The sequence below is a fragment of the Myotis nattereri genome, assembly GCF_964212035.1.
Source record: "Myotis nattereri genome assembly, chromosome: 12".
Lineage (NCBI taxonomy): Eukaryota > Metazoa > Chordata > Mammalia > Chiroptera > Vespertilionidae > Myotis > Myotis nattereri.
In genome coordinates, this window is record NC_138087.1 from 75,441,062 (window position 1) to 75,459,445 (window position 18,384).

An 18,384-nucleotide genomic window follows, 5' to 3' on the forward strand; every position below is an offset into this window, starting at 1 on the left:
TCTGCCCACTGGTGGTCAGTGCACATCATAGCGAGCAGCTGAGTGGTCAGCATATCATTAGCATATTACGCTTTGATTGGTTGAACAGACGACTGGACACTTAGCATATTAGGCTTTTATTATATAGGATTATTATTATTAAATAAAGAATTTCATTGTTTTCAGTTAGGATTGGTATAAGAAGTAAAGTCATTCTCTTCTCAAAAAGTGGTCTCTTGATATATTATCATTGCTATAAATATCGTGTTGTAGAGCACAATGCTAATTTATCACTAAGTTGCCCAAACATTTCAGAATAAGCTGCTTATTATCCTTTTGGGGTGGGCTTTGTTTAGAGGCTATGGGTGACGGGGAAAGTGCACACGATTCTCCTCGAGATGAAGCTCTGCAAAACATCTCAGCCGATGACCTCCCAGACTCCGCGAGCCAAGTGGCCCACCCTCAGGACTCAGCCTACTCTTACAGGTATTCCTTCTAAAGGATTTAGGACTTTGGGGTTGGGCTTTTCATCACCATTGCAGTCACCTCAGTCATGTGATTCATTGTGTCACTTACTAAAGGTATAAAGCAGAGAGATAAGAATGAAATGGCTATTTCCTGAGAAGATTTGGCTTCCTGTGTGGATGTCCTATATCAAAGGCTTGAGTTCAGGGATAAAGGAAAACCTCGTGTGCTCACAGGCACCACATAAGCCATTACAGTGAAACAGGTGGCAGAGCCTCTGCCCATGTAAAGCGCCCAGCCCCGGTGAGAAATGCTGGGGCGGGTGAGGGCGGGGTGGGAGCTGGGTCAGCTGTCCCATAGGCCTGAGGAGCCCTGTTTGTCTTCCTCACCCAGATTCCACAGCCATGGATACACGGCCAGTGTTGTTTCACATTTATTCCCCCCAATTAGTTTAAAGAAGACCCTAATACATCATTTTATTTATAAACATTATGAAGCTTTGTAATTTTTTCCCTACAGTAAAATTGGAGGGAGTGGCAGGCCATTTTTATTTTTCAGCCATGACTTTACCATTATGTATTTTATGAGACTGCAGCGTGGGTGAATATTACAGATGATAGGCTTAGTCTGTAAGTTATTCATTTTATAGGAAGCAAGTCAATAGGGAAAGACTCGGAGCTGCCAGGTGAGTGGACAGCGGGGATCCTGCAGGAGGAGAGATGTGGCCTGTTCGCTGAGGGGTTCCAGCTCCTTCCTTTGGATGGCAGCTTTGGACATTCTGAGGAAGCTCTGGTCGATGCCCTGTGGGACCAGAAAGGGCCACAGCCACCAGCAGGTGAGAGCGTGCTGGTGGCCTCTCAGTGTGAACAGAGCTGCACTGCTGTGGAGGGACACCTTACTGCAGGGCGCTCTGCCCTTGGTGGTGGTCGGCGCCTCAGTAGTTGGAAGTTGAAAGGAGCAGCCTTTGGCTCCAGCAACAGAACAGTAAGAAAGGGCTTCCTGCCAGCTGTGAGCTGTCCGGTGGAGGTCAACATTTGTCGAGAGCTGTAGCAGACGGCATTCTGGGTGTGAGGGGTGTCTCCCAGGTACGCCTTTCTGACTCTCCTGGTGCCTCCTCTCATAGCACATCTTGCCGACAACACTTTTACGTCCTTGCTCCTCGGGTCACTAGAAAGCCTGTTCCTTTAAGTGAGATGTCAGTAAGTTTAAAATCTTCTTTGATTATGACCACTTACAACATTTGATTCCTGAGATAGCATATTAATTTACATAGCAAATGTTCATAAAATGTGATCCTATCTGGATATAGACATTAATGAATTTTCAACTCATTTTTTCAGAGATGCAAAAAAGAAACTGAGGCTTGCTCTTTGCTCTGCGGATTCCGTTGCTTTCCCAGTGCTAAGCCATTCAACAAGGAATGGTTTACCAGACCACACAGACCCAGAAGGTCAGTTTGCTATATGACCATTTATTTTTTCCTGTATTTGAAGGTTGAACCATATGAAATTGCCAGTATTCAACTGTATTTAAGCTTTATAGCAATTCCATATGGTTAACTTAATAGGTTTATATTAGGATCAGTAAGGGCACTCGATTACTGCTGGTTCATTAAATGTTCAGTGATTGAGCATGGCAGTTCAACTTATTTCTACTGACACGTGCTAAAGCAGAATCGACATCCCAAAGGCTGAGGGATGACAGCCCCTTAGGTGAGCACGAGGATTTTCTCAGCAGTAACAGAATTCTTGTTTTTTTGTTCAGAAAATGAAATTGTATGCTTCTTAAAAGTTCAAATCGCCGAAGCCATTAATTTACAAGATAAGAACTTAATGGCTCAGCTGCAGGAAACAATGCGTTGTGTGTGCCGCTTTGACAACAGGACCTGCAGGAAGCTGCTGGCCTCTATCGCCGAGGACTACAGGTAACATGCATCTTCGCTTCAGACCTTTTCCAGCAGCAAGTAGTATCTTCTCGCCCTTATCTTGGGAATGAATCTAGGCTTACATGAAAGTGCTTGGCTCTGCTCACTGGACATAGATTCCTGAGGAACACATTTGGCTGTTAGTCTGAAATGTAGTGATGAATGAGCAGCTCTTACAAACGGAGAAGTACCATCTGCTTCAGCATTGCACCAAGGAGCTTTAGCAGAGGTGGGGCCGGTGTAACGAGGGTATCATTTCCCCTTTGTAGGGTGAGAGGAAAGACTGCTTCCCTGGACCAGGGAGGCAGGAGCAGGCCCGGGAATTGCTCCCTTTGTCCCTGGGCAGCCCCTTGCTAACAGTTGAGGAGAAACACATAATTTAAATGCTTAGGAAGTGAAGTGGCTTTGAGGCTGAGGGCACAGGTGCTCTGAGATGGTCACATATAGACTGTATGCCAATAATTGGTGGCATGTTTAATGACCTAGTGGTATAGAACCTGTATTTTGTTCTTATTTCAGTTTTCTCTAGCAATCAATTTCCTGTTAGGTGCGAGGCCCTACCAGCGTGGAGACTGTGCTCCGATATAAAATAGGCCAGCAATGTGAGGGACTCAGCCATGTTCAGTAGTTAGGTAGCTAAGTGCTCAGCCCAGGAGATGCTGTTCTTCACAGACATGCAGCTCTGTTCTCGAGCTGGAGGCATAATTCGTCTTCCAGACTTGTCTGCAGCCTGACATGCTAACATGTAAAACCAAAACCTATGAAGTAATCTTTTTATTTTTTAAAGAAAAATTAGGACTCTTAGTTTCCAAAGAGAGCGTGCACTGTATGTATCTAGTGTCCTGCAAAGCCTGTTTCCTTTCAGGAAAAGGGCCCCCTACATTGCTTATCTCACCCGCTGTCGGCAAGGACTGCAGACCACGCAGGCTCACCTGGAAAGGCTGCTGCAGAGGGTGCTGCGGGACAAGGAGGTGGCCAATCGATACTTCACCACCGTCTGTGTGAGGTTGCTGCTTGAGAGCAAAGAAAAGAAGATCAGGGAGTTCATTCAAGGTAACTGGAGACGTTCAGTTGAGCATCTCTTTGGCCACAGCGTTGGGAAGATTTGGACATTTGTGTTTTGCTAGTTTGTTTGAATACCTACATGTCTAAGAGCATTTCCGTAAGTTCCCAGTCATTTTATGGGTTCTTAATAAGTAAATTTTATTTTTATTGGTTTGAATATCTGTAGTTTATTTAAAAATGGATAAAATTGGTAAAGTTTTGGATCCACACAATTTTTCTCATTTTTTAAACCAAAGCATATAATTTTTATAACACACTCCTTATTCTTAAACTTTTATATCTTACCTTTCTCCTGACTTTAATGATTTGGCCACATATTCTCCTAAAATAAGTCATGCCCAGACACTTTTGTCTTTAAGAGCATAGTATCTGCATAACTAGTGATTAAAATTATTTCTACAGTTTCCTTTTTAAAATTATTCAGATAGTGTATTTTTAAAATTATTATTTTGCATTGGAGACTTTCAGAAACTCACAGCAGCTGATGATAAAACTGCTCAGGTAGAAGACTTCCTGCAGTTCCTGTATGGCGCGATGGCCCAGGACGTCATCTGGCAAAATGCGAGCGAGGAGCAGCTTCAGGACGCTCAGCTGGCCATCGAGCGCAGCGTGATGAATCGCATTTTCAAGCTTGCTTTCTACCCCAATCAGGATGGGGACATACTCCGTGACCAGTGAGTGCTCTCTGTGTAGTGCCTGTGTTGGACCATGTAGGGAAGCGTCTACTAGCCCATACTTTAGTGGAGCTATACATAAGACCGGGATCTAATAGAGAAATGCATGTTGTTACCACTTTCCACCCGTCAGAATTACAGTTTTCAGGGATGGGGAGACTCAGGCTGAAGGGTGTACACATTGGTCTGGCCTTTCTGGAAGGCACTGCTGTTTGCCTGGATTTAGCATTTTTGTTTTTCCTCTTCTACATTTTCTTTTTCTTTTTTTTAGAATGGATCTCTTGTCCATTTAAAAAAAATTTTTTTAATTGATTTCAGAGAGGAAAAGAGAGGAAGAGGTAGAAACGTCAAAGGTGAGAAAGAATCATTGATCAGAGCTGCCCCTTGCACATCCCCTACTGGGGATCAACCTGCAACCTGGGCATGTGCCCTGACCGGGAATGGAACCAGGTCTCTTGGTTCATGGGTCTATGCTAAAGCCCGGAGCCTCACCGCCAGACCTCTCCTGCAGTCTCTTGAGCATTTCTTTACAACCTGTTTCTCCCTCAAGCGCGTTGAGGTGCCCACTGTGCTCCCTGGCTGTAGCAGTGACTTAATGTGCCAGGGACTCTCGAGGGTCCCTGTAATAGTAGCATCTCAGGGTGGTCATAGGTGGTTTTTGTAAGTTGTTTGTTTTTTCATGGACATTTTAAGATATTGCGTGTATATTTGGGAGCGTTCACTGTCCTCTGAATGGTTAGGATCGTCCCAGCCTGCCTCACTCGTTCACAGTCTCAGAGCTGTTAGCCCCCCGAGCCCCTGTCCTTAACACACCAAGTAGGACCTGTTTTCTCTCCAGAGCACCAGTCTTTGGCTTCCAGCGTGGGGTAAGGAGTAGGGACATTCAAACTGTGTTGGCTGCAAAGAGCACTTTGAAGCAGGGGGTGCCTGCCTTCTCCTCCCCGGCACCTCTGCAGGTGCTACAGAGGGAGAGCGCACGCCCTCTGGAGAGAACACCAGCAGCGGGGAAGCTGGTTTAATCAAAGCTTCGCCTGTTGAAGCCGAATTATTTTCCCCTGTGAAATGAGAGCTTGTGTGTTGAGTCCCTTCCCCATCTAAGCATCTTTGGCTTCTGGCTTTTGATCCTCTACCTCGTGACAGCCTGGTTGGTAAACAGTGTGTCAGACAGTTTGTGGGCTGAGCCTCCTCTCCTCTCTTCCTTGAATGCTGTCCGGTCTGGGCAAGAAGGCCTTCTGACTGCATCCCCTCGCTCACTCAGCATTTCCGAGCAGATCCTGTTCAAAATGTGACTTTATAACAGGACAGAATTCCTACAGCTAAGAGAGAGTCTCAGCTGTAATTGTAATCTGTATCTAGAAATAAGTCTAAAACAGTTTAATGTCTTAAAGAATCAGTGATGACTCTGTGTGCCTTATTTTCTGACATGTATTTACATATTTGTTTGGGGGTTTCCAGGGTCCTTCATGAACATATCCAGAGATTGTCCAAAGTGGTGACTGCCAACCACAGAGCACTTCAGATCCCGGAGGTAACGCAGGCTCCTCGCACGGGAGGCATTGGGAATTAGAGCTGCACTTTGTACTGTGTGCATGTTGCCAGTGTTTCAAGGAAACAGAATATAACAAAATGTGTCACACCGTTTGCGTTAGAGGAACTTTAGTCTAACTGAGGTTCTCGAAGATCCTCTGGGGATTAAAATTCCTGGCGAGGAAGGGCCCTCGGTGGAGGAGAGGGCGAGCCAGGGCCCCTGGACCGCAGAAACCGCTGCTCTGGGAGATTAGTTGTACCTGAATATGACGCCAACTTACCTTTTAGTTATTGATGATAGAGTTTTATACCTGCCATACGGCTCTTACAAAACAAGAAGTTTCAGGTATGCGAGCTTCCTGGTTGTTTCATTAAAATCTCCACTAATGGAGCATTGATTAGCATACAGTTTTTAATTGTCTTTGATTTCTTGGAATCCTTTATTTCTAAAACTACTGCAGCAAAGACACATTAATTTATAAATTGCTTTCTTTTAAAGGTAGCTTGTTTGTGCTTTTGGAATTGGCTGCTCTAGTAGAGAAGCTCCATCCTAGCTATTTAAGAAAGATGGGAATTTTATGAATTCTAGGTTCTGTGTTACTGTATGCCATTTCCTCCATTAGAGGATATCTAAGTTTTTTTTACTTTAAAATGTAAAGCAAATTATTTAAAAATTAAGCTTAAATCTTTAGTGGACGGCGAAGGAACCAAGATCTTGTTTTATTGAAGAGGGGGGGAGGCAACACGTGCCCCCGGCCTCCAGACCGGTGGGTGCTGTGGTCGCTGTCTGTGCTCCCGGCAGATTAAAGCCCTGCCTGCCTGTCTGTGGTCTCGCTTAGGTTTATCTTCGGGAGGCGCCGTGGCCATCTGCGCAGTCAGAGATCAGAACCATCAGCGCTTACAAGACCCCGCGGGACAAGGTGCAGTGCATCCTGAGGATGTGCTCCACCATCATGAACCTGCTGAGCCTGGCCAACGAGGACTCTGTCCCCGGGGCGGACGACTTCGTCCCGGTGCTGGTGTTTGTGCTGATAAAGGTGGGCCCTCCCCGCTGGTCGTGAGAAGAGTTTATCTGGCATCGAGCAGGGTGGGGCACGCGTGTCCCAGGGTGTTAGACACGTGGCTCTTCCCAGGCCTCGAGCTCTGTGTGTCCAGAAAGAAAGTGTCTAAGGTCCAGGTTTGTTCTGTCCAGAAGGCAGGGTTTTCAGGAGAAAGGGCGGGGGGTCAGATTCCTAGAAGAGCGTTTTGAAGCAGGGCCCAAAATCATTGGTTGGGGCTCAGTGTATAACTTCGAGTGAAAGAAAAATTGCATCTTCTTTTGCATCTTCTTTCACCCTGGTTCTTTGTAGTACTTGTCATATACACTACTAAATTTGCCAGTCAGATCTCTCCTCCTTTGGCCTCTTATTTTGTAATTGTACTGTATTATTTTAAAAAGCCCGACAGCCCCAGCTGGTTTGGCTCAGTGGATAGAGCATCAGCCTGTGGACCGAAGGTTCCCGGCTTTGATTCCAGTCAAGGGAACATACCTCAGTTGCAAGCTTGATCCCTGGCCGTGGTCAGGGTGTGTGTGGGAGGCAATCAATCGATGTGTCTCTCTCACATTGATGTTTCTGTCTCTTTCCCACTCTCTCTAAAAATCAACAGGAAAATATCCTCAGATGAGGATTAACAACAAAAACCCCTGACATATTTTGTCCATTTTTGTCTTTAAAATAAAATTTCATCATCTAAACAATAACATTGAAAAGTTATTTTGAACATTTTGGGGGAACCATGCAGTTTGGGTGCATCACTCATGTGTTCCAGTCAGCTTAGCCCATCTGTTGATGTCTAAAGTATCTTTGACACATATCTCATTAATTCTTAATGTTTGCAGTATTTCTGCAACCTCAACTGAGTCAGAAACCCCAGGATCAGCGTGTGTAGCCTTCATAACTCCTCCTGTGGGCCGCTGCTCTTCTCTCTTCCACTGTGACATAAGCTTGCTTTAAGGAGCAGGCCTAGGCTTGTTTCCTCACCACTGAACACACCTGTGTCCTTTCTCACCACATGAAGGTGGGAAGCAGGTGTCCTGTGTCACCTCCTGCAGCGGAGGGCATGTTATCTTGTCGTGTTTTCTTTCTCGGCTGCTTCTACCTGCACTGACCGCCCTCTTGTCGCTCAGTTTGCCTCAGCATTTACTCCCAGCGAACACGCTGGAAGCCTGGGATACTGAGTAGGTCCCCTGGGGTGGGTCAGCCTCCTTAGGGACCAGTGGGGTTCAGTGACTTGCAAGCATAGAAAGCTCTAGTCAGTTCAGCTCGAATAGAACCCACTCGCCTCTGCAGTGTACTGTTGCTGCTCACAGTGGCTAGGCTTTGCAAAATAGTTCCAAAAAGGGGATTTGGGGATTGTTTTCAGAAGGACTGGTGTCTCTTTCAGAGACAAACATTTGAGAATAGTAACTGAAAGATTCTTGCAGAGCTGTACATCTGACCTATTATTTCTCATTTCTCTAGGCAAACCCACCCTGTTTGCTGTCCACTGTCCAGTACATCAGTAGCTTCTATGCCAGCTGTCTGTCCGGAGAGGAGTCCTACTGGTGGATGCAGTTCACAGCAGCGGTGGAATTCATTAAAACTATCGATGACCGAAAGTGACCAGGACCCAGGCCACCCAGGCAGCAGACTGTTCGGCCGGCAAACCGACCTCTAGGAAAATGTGCCAGCTGCTCTGCAGGCGGGAGCTTGTTTTGTATCATATTGTACAGCATTCAGACATTTTAAAACAGATCTTTACTAAACAGATTAATGCACTAACTAGCAGGTTCTCTTTCCTTTGGGCTCTTCCTTTCTGAATTGCATATTATCCTTTCTTGTCCCCAGGTAGAGAATAGTACTGTAAAAAGGGACCACATTTTTCAGGTATTTGAAATACTAAACCTCCTAGAAACAAAGCAGAACCTCCTACAACATTTTTAGATCTCCGTTCCTGGATACCCATTCTTTCCTCTTACTGAACAAAAGAGAGCAGTGCACCCCTTTCAGGATGCTGTGTGACCCTGTTGGGGTCCATGGAGGGAATGGGTGCTGCCCTGAGGATTAAAGGTGACATCGTGGCATTATCTATAAATACACTCACCTAAATTGAAAGCTAAGAAGGAAATGTAAATATAATATATATTTATATTTGATGTAATATGGACATCTTCAGATTCTAATAAACAAGGAATATTGCTGATAGTAGATTGTGATGTACCCTCTTGTGAAATGGTTTCCTTGACAAAATTTAAGCTGAGCTTAAAATCAGAAAACAAAAAAATATGCAGAAATATTTATTAAAGTATAATACAGGTTATTGAACTTTCTAGGTGTGGGGCTTGATGCCAGGGCTGCCTTTGGTGAGAGATACCCGTCATGAGTAAGTCACCCAGACATTTCTCACTGCACATCTCTGAGCTCAGGAGGAGAGAGATCTCTAACCGCCATACACTCATCCCAAGGAGCCGTCGTACCTAACCCTTCACGTGGTACTTCTCCTCTGAAATACGGAACATAGTACAGAACCCCCAATGGAACTCCTCACCACCCTCTCGTCATATTTTTTATGATGATTCACATTGAATGCACAGACCAGGAATTCAGTGAATGTCATTTTTTTAAAACAACTAATTTGTATTGTCTGCTCTAGTGATCCAAGTTTTATTAGTGATGAGCTATTTTAATCAACCATACAATTCTTACAGAAAAAAATCTATTTTGGCTGGTTTCTGTGCCTTTATTCCCTCTTCCGAAGAAAAGTATGTGTTTCAAGATTTTGTTTTGATTGTATATTGATAATTAGTCAGGAGTTGGTTTTGGTGTCTAAGAAATTGGCCAAGGAGACAACCAAAGCTGTAAGCACAAGCCTTGTACCTGGCCCCCACCGACTGGTTTCACTTTGTATGTTTCTAATCACGTTTAGCCTCTTGTATAACAAACTCGGTCCCATACTTGAGCTCCTCGTCACTGACAGCGCTTCCAGGCGTTTTTAAGGGAACTGTGACGGACACCTGGAGCCGGTGAACACAGCTCGTCCCCTCCCTCCCTCCCTCCTTCCCTCCCTCCCTCCCAGGTCTCCACGTCTCATTGTGCTGAAGGAAGCTGGGTTTTCTTTATGCCTCCACCACTTCTCATTCATTTATTTTAAAACACCCAAGTAACCAGTTGCATAGGCGTGTGGGAGGCGGCGTCTGCCTTTTGGGGAGAGGTCAGACTTAAACTAGTACCACAGTCCTTTGGAGTGTTAGGTCGTGTGCTTCCTGGCTGTGAGGCTCAAACGTGCCCAGGAACGAGAAGTCAAATCCCGTCATAAATACTTTACAAGACAGACTGTCAAACACGGTTTCTGAGACCTAGAGGGAGTCCACTTTCTTCAGCATTTGATTCAATAAATGTTAAGTCAACAGAAAACTCGCAATAGTTGAACATCATTGTTACAGGATTTAACTCGGAAGTCAATGAGAGATTTTTTTCCCTCCGTGGCTGCTAAACCTGTCCCATGTTATCGCCATGGAAATAAATACGAAGATGTGGACACTGTGCAGGGCTCTTTTCTGTGGAACAGAAGGTGTTGAGTTTGGGGTGCAGGGCTACCCTGAGGCAGGAGAGGGGGCTCTAAGGGCTTGCGCCAGGGGTGAGAGGAGAACCCCAGAGATTGGCATCAGAGTTGCACCTCTGAGATGCAGGTGGGGGCTGGTAGAGACACGCGGCCCAGCTGGTGAAGGGGCGGGAGAGTGCCCAGTGGGCACCTTCCGGAGCGGGGACCCCTCCCCATCCCCATCACTGGCTTGATTCACGACTGGGTTTCTCGGGGCTGAAGTCTGAATTGGGATTGGCAACTACCTGCCTGGCGGGCGGGGTGTGAGGCAGGGAATCACCTGACTTTGCTCTTTCAGGAAAGAGGCGGTTCTGTTCTTTTTTTTTTTTTTTTTTTTTAATTGCTTAAAGTATTACCGGTTCTGTTCTTTGGATGTTTCTTACCACACTGACCCCAGAGCTGCTTTTACACGGAGGGTTAGTGCGAAAGTGCCAGTCACCCCTCGGAAACACTCAGTAGCCACCAGGTATCCCCTGGAATTTACAGATACCTAATGTCAACTGAGGAGAGAGCGGCTCAGTTCACGGAAATCTTGTGAACTAAACTAACCTTCTAGTTTGTATTTTGTGTTCAGGTCTTGCTTCTGGAGAAAGGTAAGTGATAGAAATACAGATATTATCTTGTAAAATTCTTTTTAAACCTGGTGAACACTCCGCTCTAGGTCAAATCTCAGTCATAGCTATTGCTTTCTCCTTTACAAACCTGCTTCTCTGAAAGCCTTTTCTGTACAGGCAACTAAATCGCCGTAGGGAGAGAAGAGGCTTTGTGAGGGGTTGACAGTAGGTATGATGCGTGGCTTTTCCTGGAAGCCTTAGTTTAACGAGGACTTTCAGTAGACATGTTTTTGAGGTGCAAACACCCCGGCCCAAACAGCATGGAGCCCAGCCCTTGCCGGCAGAATCCTGCCAAGTGCGAGTGTCTGACGGTTCCCCATGGCTGCCCTGGGAATTGCAGTTTGGGCCAAGTAGGTGTTCTAAGTGAGGGGGCTTGTAAGAACTTTCTCTGATGCGAGTGGGTGTGGCGAGGAAGGCGGGACCCTCTCTCAGAATCGAGTGGATGGCAGAGACGGGAAAGCGACGTGGAGTTGGCGTCCTCCGCCTCCTCGCCGTCCTGCTTTGCTTTAAGGAAAAGTGTTTGCCCTCTTGTTAGTTCCTTTGCCTCTGGTGACTTACTCTGTATGCAGTTGCCATAATCTAGACTCTAGATTAGATTCTAGAGGGAAATGCGGAGCAGTTTTGAAGTGGGAAGTAGATGACTAGTGGAGAGCCTTGAGGTACTGTGAATGCCAATCAACGGAGGGATGTAGCCCAAGCGCAGTGAGGCCGTGGAGGTGGCCGGAAGGACCGGGGGTGTTCGGAACCCCTCCTAGAAGAGGAGGCTGCCACTGGGCCGACTCGAGGGGGAACTTGGGTGAACGCAACTTTCGGCACTTAGCTGCTTCCCAACCTTCTTGAATGAACTTGAACCGTGACTGGTGGGAGTTCCTGGAGTGGCATCCCCTCCGACATCAGCCCGCAGAGCCGGCACTGAAGGGCAGCGCTGGCTGCCCCTCCAGCCGCCCAGGACGCGCGGACAACCTGCGGGCACAGAGATCACTCGACCGTTAGCTAAAAGGCTCCCTGTGCACCCAGGTGCTATGCTCTGGTCACGAGTTGTGACGATGGCAGGGGATTTCTGAAGCCCCCTCTGGGTTTGGATGCTGCGAGCCTTAGGGCCCCACCTCTTGTGGTCTCCCTGCCCCAACCCCGGGGCACCCGGACCTCGGGAAGAACCTCCTGAAGAAACATCTCCTGAAAGTGCCTCCACCTCCACAGCCACTTTTCCCATCTCCATTAGCACTGCGGCCCCTGCCTGGTTTCCATGCCGACCGGCCCTGTCTTCTAGGTGCACGTAGAACTAACCAAGTCCCATCAGATCCCTCTTCTGCCTCAAATCTTTTCTAGTTTGGTTCCTACTTGCTTTTCAGCCTAATGCTTTTGTTCCCTCTTCCTCTCCAGCCCCTCAGAACTCTCCTTGTCCCCCAGGGAAAATCATGCTTTGCCACCCCTAGGCCTTTGCCTGCCCCTCACCCCTCAGCCTCCCCAGCCCCCATCCTTCCTCCTTTTCCAATGAGGCCTCATCCCAGGACTTTGTCCACAAAGCGGTCCCCTCCCTGGAGCCCATGCTCTCCTTGGGGACTGTCGGGCCCCAGATGGCAGGTGTCCGGCAGATTGCAGGTGGGGTCGGTCCGGGGCAGGCAGCAGCGCCCTGTCCCCTGTGGGGTGTCACTCTGTTCCTCTCAAATTGGACCCCTTCCTGGACAGGGGCTCTCCCTCCTTCCCCGTGGCCTGTGGCCGGGCTGCTCTTCACGTTCCCGGGAGACACTGCGCCGGGGAGATCGGCACCGGTAGGCTAGGTGGTGGAGGCCCCACACAACCCAGCCCTGCCGCCAGGGTGGGGCCTGCACCCCTCCAGCACCCCTCTCTCCAGGTGCTGCACAGCCGGGCCACCACCCTGCCCTGTACCGTGCATCCCGGGGTGAGAGAGGCCTGGTCACCAAGGTCACCCCTCCCAGGCCCGGCACCTGGCACCCGGCCTCCTGGAGGGTCAGGCTGGGGGCCCAGGACACCCAGTTCTCAGGCTCCAGCTGGTCCTCGAGTCTGGAGACCCCAGGACACTTGTTGGGGCCTCGGCAGCTCCTGCTGCGCTCCCTGGCCCGCTGTGGGCCCCCAGATCTGGGCTGCAGGCTGCCTCAGGGTGGGTTGGGGACCAGGGCCAGCGTCAGGTCTTTCCTCTCCCACTTCTAGGTGCCAGGTGGCGGCCACTCGAAGAGTTGGACAGGGCCCTGCAGAGGATAAGCCAGCGTCACCTCTCTGGCTCCCACGCGCCTCCCTCCCCCCCTTGCCTCCCTGCCCCAGGCATAGGCGGGGAGGAGGCTCTCAGCCCCGGCTGCACCCAAATCTCTCCGAGTGGTTGTCACCTCACCCCCATCCCGCCTGCCTCTTCTGCCCTGTGAAGTCAGGATTATTACCCCTGTTTATTTATTAACTCAGATGGGGTCTCCACCCGGTGTCCTCCGGGGCACCAGTGCCGTGTTCTGAAGGAAATTCTGGGATTTGGACCCACCGCAGCTTGCCTGCCTTGGGGGCTCTTCCCTGAGGCGTCCCAACGGCGGGGCGGTGAGAGGGCTGTGGCTGGAATTCGGAATTTGCTGTTGCCTGGGTTGAGGTCGGCCGGCCGCTTCCCTGCAGGCCGGCTTTGCTGTTCCTTGGGTGACATCTTGTGGCCAAGACGGGTGGGTACAAACCGTTGGTGGAGAAGGCCGCCCGTGAAGGCCTCCCTGGAGGAGGGGTCAGGATGCCCAGGAGGGAGGGAGGGCGGGAGGCTCCTGGCACAGAAGTACCAACCAGCCCTTCACTGAACTCTTCGCCAGGTCAGCTCTAGATGGCCCCCAACTCGTCCATGTGCCCTAGACCCACAAACACTCCGGCTCCTCTCGGCCCACCTGCGATGCAGCAGGTAATAACCACTATTCTCTCCATACAAAGCTTTTCTTTTGTAAAATATTTTTAAAATATATTCTTTATGGATTTCAGAGAGGAAGGGAGAGGGAGAGAGAGATAGAAACATCAATGATGAGAGAGAATCATTGATCGGCTGCCTCCTGCACACCCCCTACTGGGGATCGAGCCCACAACCCAGGCATGTGTCCTGACCAGAACGGAACCTGGGGCCCTTCAGTCCTCAGGCCGACACTGTAGCCACTGAGCCGAACTGGCCAGGCCCCTACAAAGCTTTTCTATGGCAGCCCAATGACAGATGAGCCCCGAGTCACACAGCCAATGAGTAACCAAGACAGGGCACTGAGCGTCTCTAACGCCAGGAAACTGTGCTGGACAGTGCTGAGCACCGTGGGAGCCCCTGCACCCCGTTGTCTAGGGAGCTGCCACCAAGGGTAACAGCCACAATACACCTTGAGACCTGGGGCCATTCCCATGTGCCAGGCACAGAGCGGAGTGCTTCGCTCGCATTACCTCCCAGGCTCTCCCCTGTGAGCGGGAGCAGGATGAGGCCCACTGCAGAGATGAGGAGTGTGGGGCGCAGAGGGTGAAGCGGTTTATCCAAAGCCACACGGCAAACACGTGGCGGAACCGGGGTCTGAGCCGGGTCTGGGAGAGCAGGAGCCCTTCTTTGCCATTGCAATGGGCTCCTGTGTGGCCCCCTGCGAAATAGCAGCCCCACGGGATTGTGGGGGAGTCTCGGGACAGAGGAGCCTTGCAGACTGTGGGGGACAGTGCCCGGCCGGTGCATTATTATCCTGATCCTGGCGGGACGTCCTCTTGGGCGTGTGAGCCCCTGGAGGGCAGGGCCGCACACCTGTGGCCTCTCCAGTGCCCAGCGGGAACCTGGCACATACTGGGCATCAGCAGATGAGACCGAATTTGAGTCTCTGGAGCAGAAGCCCACTTCCCCACCCCTCCACCCGGCCAGGCCCACTCCTAGTGTCAAGGCCACGGCAAGGACGGACGGACGGTCTCCACCTCCCAACTCCCCTCATTCAGAAGGAGGGTGACCTTCTCCTCCCTTGTAATGGGCTGGCACCTGGACTCCCCCGGGGGGCCGGGGGCAGAGGGCCCGGTGCTGGGGATCCCTCCCGGACCCCGCGAGAAAGCAGCAGGGCGGGCGGAATATAAATGTGGCCGTGAACTCGGAGGAACAGACAAGAGCCCGCCTCCAGGTGACGGGTGGAGAGGCCCGCAGGGCGGCCGCCTCCTCCCTGCGCACAGATTGAGCCCATGATGAAGATGGATGCAAACCCCTTCGCTGGAGAGCGTGCAGGCGATCCCGCCGCTGCCTGTGCCGCCGGCCCTCCCGCCAGCTCCGAGCAGGGAAATGTCAGGATTCGGAATTCAGGGGCCGCCTCATGGTTAGCGAGCCCCGGCCACAGCGTGCTGAGCAGCCCCGATGACAGGATAAATGATACAGGACGCCCGCTCGCTTGGCAGGAATTCACGGCTCACACAGCGGCCCGGGCAGGCTCCAGGCAGCCCCTGCACACAGATGACAGCTGGCACAAAAGACAGGCAGCCCGAGTGGTGGGGGGACCCCGTCCCCAGCCCTGGGCCCCTCGGCGAGGTGGCAGCCACGACCGGAAGCCTTTCCTGTGCGCTGCTGTGGATCTTTAAAGGCCGGGGGAGAGGGGAGAGGGGGGATCGTTTGGGGGGTTATCTAGCGTTTGCTGATGAAAACAAGGCTGGTAGCTTCCAGATCCCACCCCGGGAGGCGGGAGTGATGGGGGCGCTGTGTCTTCATCCTCCCAGGCCGAAAGCCCCCGATTTTTCTCAATATGTCCACAGCGGCGCGATGTGTGATCATTCGGTCGCAGGCACCGCGGACCAGAAGAAAGGTTTGCGGCGCGAATTAATATTGTCGACAAGATTGCAGGGGGCACGTTTAACTCACTTCAGGTGCTCTAGAAGCAATCGCACGACGGATAAGCTAATTACAAATCATGCCTATTTATTCATTAAACAGGGCCTGGGGGAAATTCAAAGAGGCAACACCGTCTTCACTGCATTCAATTTGCAGTCTGTGATTAAACGGAACACAGCTGCAAGGCTCCGCAACACGCCTCACGTCCGCCCTTTCCCGGGCGCACTGACCTCTCCAGGGGCCGCTTCTGCCCTCAGGCCAGGTCTGGTCATCCTTCTCCCGCCCCTCAGGTGCTCGCCCGCTGCTTGTGGCTTCGGGCAAGTCCCTTCACCAGCCCACGCCTCAGTTTCCGCATCTGTAAAGTGGGTTCATGCGCCTCTGGCTGCCAGGGCTCCCGAGGGGAATGAGATGGTTGATGGGTGCTGGGTGGCTGGTCCAGGATCCGCCAGTAGCTGTGGCGAAGGCTTGCTCCCTGCCCTCCTCCGATGCACGTGTACACACAGGGGCTGTCCCTAAGACAGAGGCCAAGGCCCCTAGACAGCCCTTGACAAGGAAAAGCTTAGTCCACTGCCGCCCTGGGGGCCGGGCACAGACCGGGCACAGAGGCTGCGTGCCCAGCGCAGGTCCCCACTCGGATCCAGGGGCCACCGTCTGTCTGCCCAGGACTGAGGAGTTAACTGGGGCGCTGCATTTGCAGGACTAAAACCAGGACAGCTCCAGGCAAACTGGGACTCAGAGCCCCATGAAACCCTCCTCCTCCAAGTTCCCTCAGATAAACTAAAAATAGAACTACCTTCACCTCGGATCCTTGCAAACGCCTGGGAGGCTCAAGGGTTATTTATTATCGTCAATAAATTATAAGAACCAAACAGCCAACATGTGCTTAGCATTTTCCAAATCACAAAGGGCTTTTAATTTACAGGATGATGTCTTGGGGCTTCCCCGCCCCCATTTTCTCAGCACCCCGGGCTGAGCCCCAGAGCCCGTGGGGGAAATGGTTCAGTAGCAGGGCAGGCTCTTGTTCCTCGTTCCCTGGGAGGCCACGGAGCTGGCTGGTCCTGGCGCTCTGTGGGCCTCAGCTCCGTGCCTGGCTTCTGTGCCCCCTCCTGCCTCAGTTGGAGGCTCCCATATCTAGAAAGGGTCCCTCACCAGGAAATAATAATATATTAGCTTGAACCATATAAAATCACCCTTTTTGTAGATGCTAAACTGTTGAACATCAGCAATTTCATATGGTTCAACTTAATCTAGGAATGGCGACATTCAGGCGTCTCACCTGAAAAATGGGGATCTTACTAGTTGCTACGTACAGGACTGGTGTTGCCGTTGGGATTATATGAGAGCATCCAAGGATGGCATTTCAGCAGTGCCTGCGATGGCACACAGTAGGTGTCTCTGAATTTGAGCTTTCGCTTGCGGCTTGCATCTGTGCTTGTCCTGAGTCGCCTGTGGTCAGCCACACAGCGGGCGTCCGACGAATTCGGGTCGAATGAAGGAGGGGAAGTGAATGTGTCTGCCTCCCGCTGGTGCTTCCCAAATGACCTTGAACTCAGGCTGCTTCCTTCTGCGCCAGCCAAGGGGCTCTTCCTGGGCCCCCCTTCCCGTGGCTTGGAGGCCTCTTGGTAAAGCACCCGGGTCCCATGGCTCCCGCGGGGGGCCTGATGGGTTTCAAGACATGTATCCATCCCCCCTATGGTTTCCAAAACATACAAATCATTGTGGCTGCACTTCTGTGTTTCATTACCAGGAATGCACATTTGAAAACAACAGAGGGTGAGGTTTAAAAGCAACATGCAATTTTTATTACATATATCTCCAAATCTGCCATTAGGCCCGTCCCCGTGGTGTTATTGACCTTGATTCCTTCTCATTTGCATCCTGCATTTTTCATCCTTTGGAATATGGTGTTTTGGGACTTCTCCATCATTAAGTGGATTTACAGCAATTTCCCTGTGTGTTTTCTCCAAGGGATTCTGTTATGAGATGCACATTAAATCTCCATTAATACCTCATTATCCGACTGATAAGATTACCATGATAATGAGGCAGAAATTCTAATTGTTTCACTTCTTATTGTGCCTTCCATTTAATCCTTTACTCTACCTGGAAGTCGGTCACGAGCTGGAGAGCACCAGACGGAGAAAGGCTTTCCGGAAGGAGGGCTGGAGGCTGGGATCGCCGGGATCCGTGGTGATTGGGGGAAGGACGGAGGCGGGACCGTGTTTCAGTGAATTTCCTGGGCAAAAGTTTGGGGCGGAAAGCCATCTGGGACGAGCTTAGTTGGGTTTATGGAGCTCCTCTGCTTCAGTCCAGTACACACTCACACACGTGCACATGGACACACACATGCACATACATGCATAACCACTCACAGGTGTGCACATGAGACACACACACAGGCCTGCACCCCAGTTCCAGACAGCCCAGCCTCTTGACCTCCTGCCCCAGTCTCCCACCTGGACCCGTCCAGACCCATCTAGCCTCCCAGGTTGCTGAGCTGGTTGATGGGTAGCACTGAGCTGGAAGACACAGGGTGGGGCGGGAGGGGCACAGAGAGGGGACGAGAGGCCTCTTCAAGGGACAGCCTGTGCAGGACCCTCTGGGAGGGGAGTACCCCCCCCCCCACCCCCGGCATGGCCAGGCCCCAGGGGAGCTTGCTGCTTCAGCTCAGCCCCCTCCATTGTTGGGAAGGGGCCCCTGGACGTCCTGGTAATGCAC

At 50.7% G+C, this 18,384-nt stretch overlaps 1 protein-coding gene across 1 annotated transcript in view; it reads left to right on the forward strand.

Annotated features, from left to right (window-relative positions):
• GAPVD1 (GTPase activating protein and VPS9 domains 1) overlaps window positions 1-9,372 on the forward strand; it is a 58,693-nt gene extending 49,321 nt beyond the window's left edge. The window contains exons 20-27 of the mRNA XM_081103396.1: window positions 336-465; window positions 1,785-1,894; window positions 2,209-2,368; window positions 3,234-3,421; window positions 3,894-4,107; window positions 5,563-5,635; window positions 6,474-6,671; window positions 8,136-9,372. Coding sequence (XP_080959522.1) covers window positions 336-465; window positions 1,785-1,894; window positions 2,209-2,368; window positions 3,234-3,421; window positions 3,894-4,107; window positions 5,563-5,635; window positions 6,474-6,671; window positions 8,136-8,276 — 1,214 coding nt within the window. The 3' untranslated portion in view covers window positions 8,277-9,372. The remainder of the gene's footprint in view (window positions 1-335; window positions 466-1,784; window positions 1,895-2,208; window positions 2,369-3,233; window positions 3,422-3,893; window positions 4,108-5,562; window positions 5,636-6,473; window positions 6,672-8,135) is intronic.
• Window positions 9,373-18,384: the final 9,012 nt, after the last annotated feature.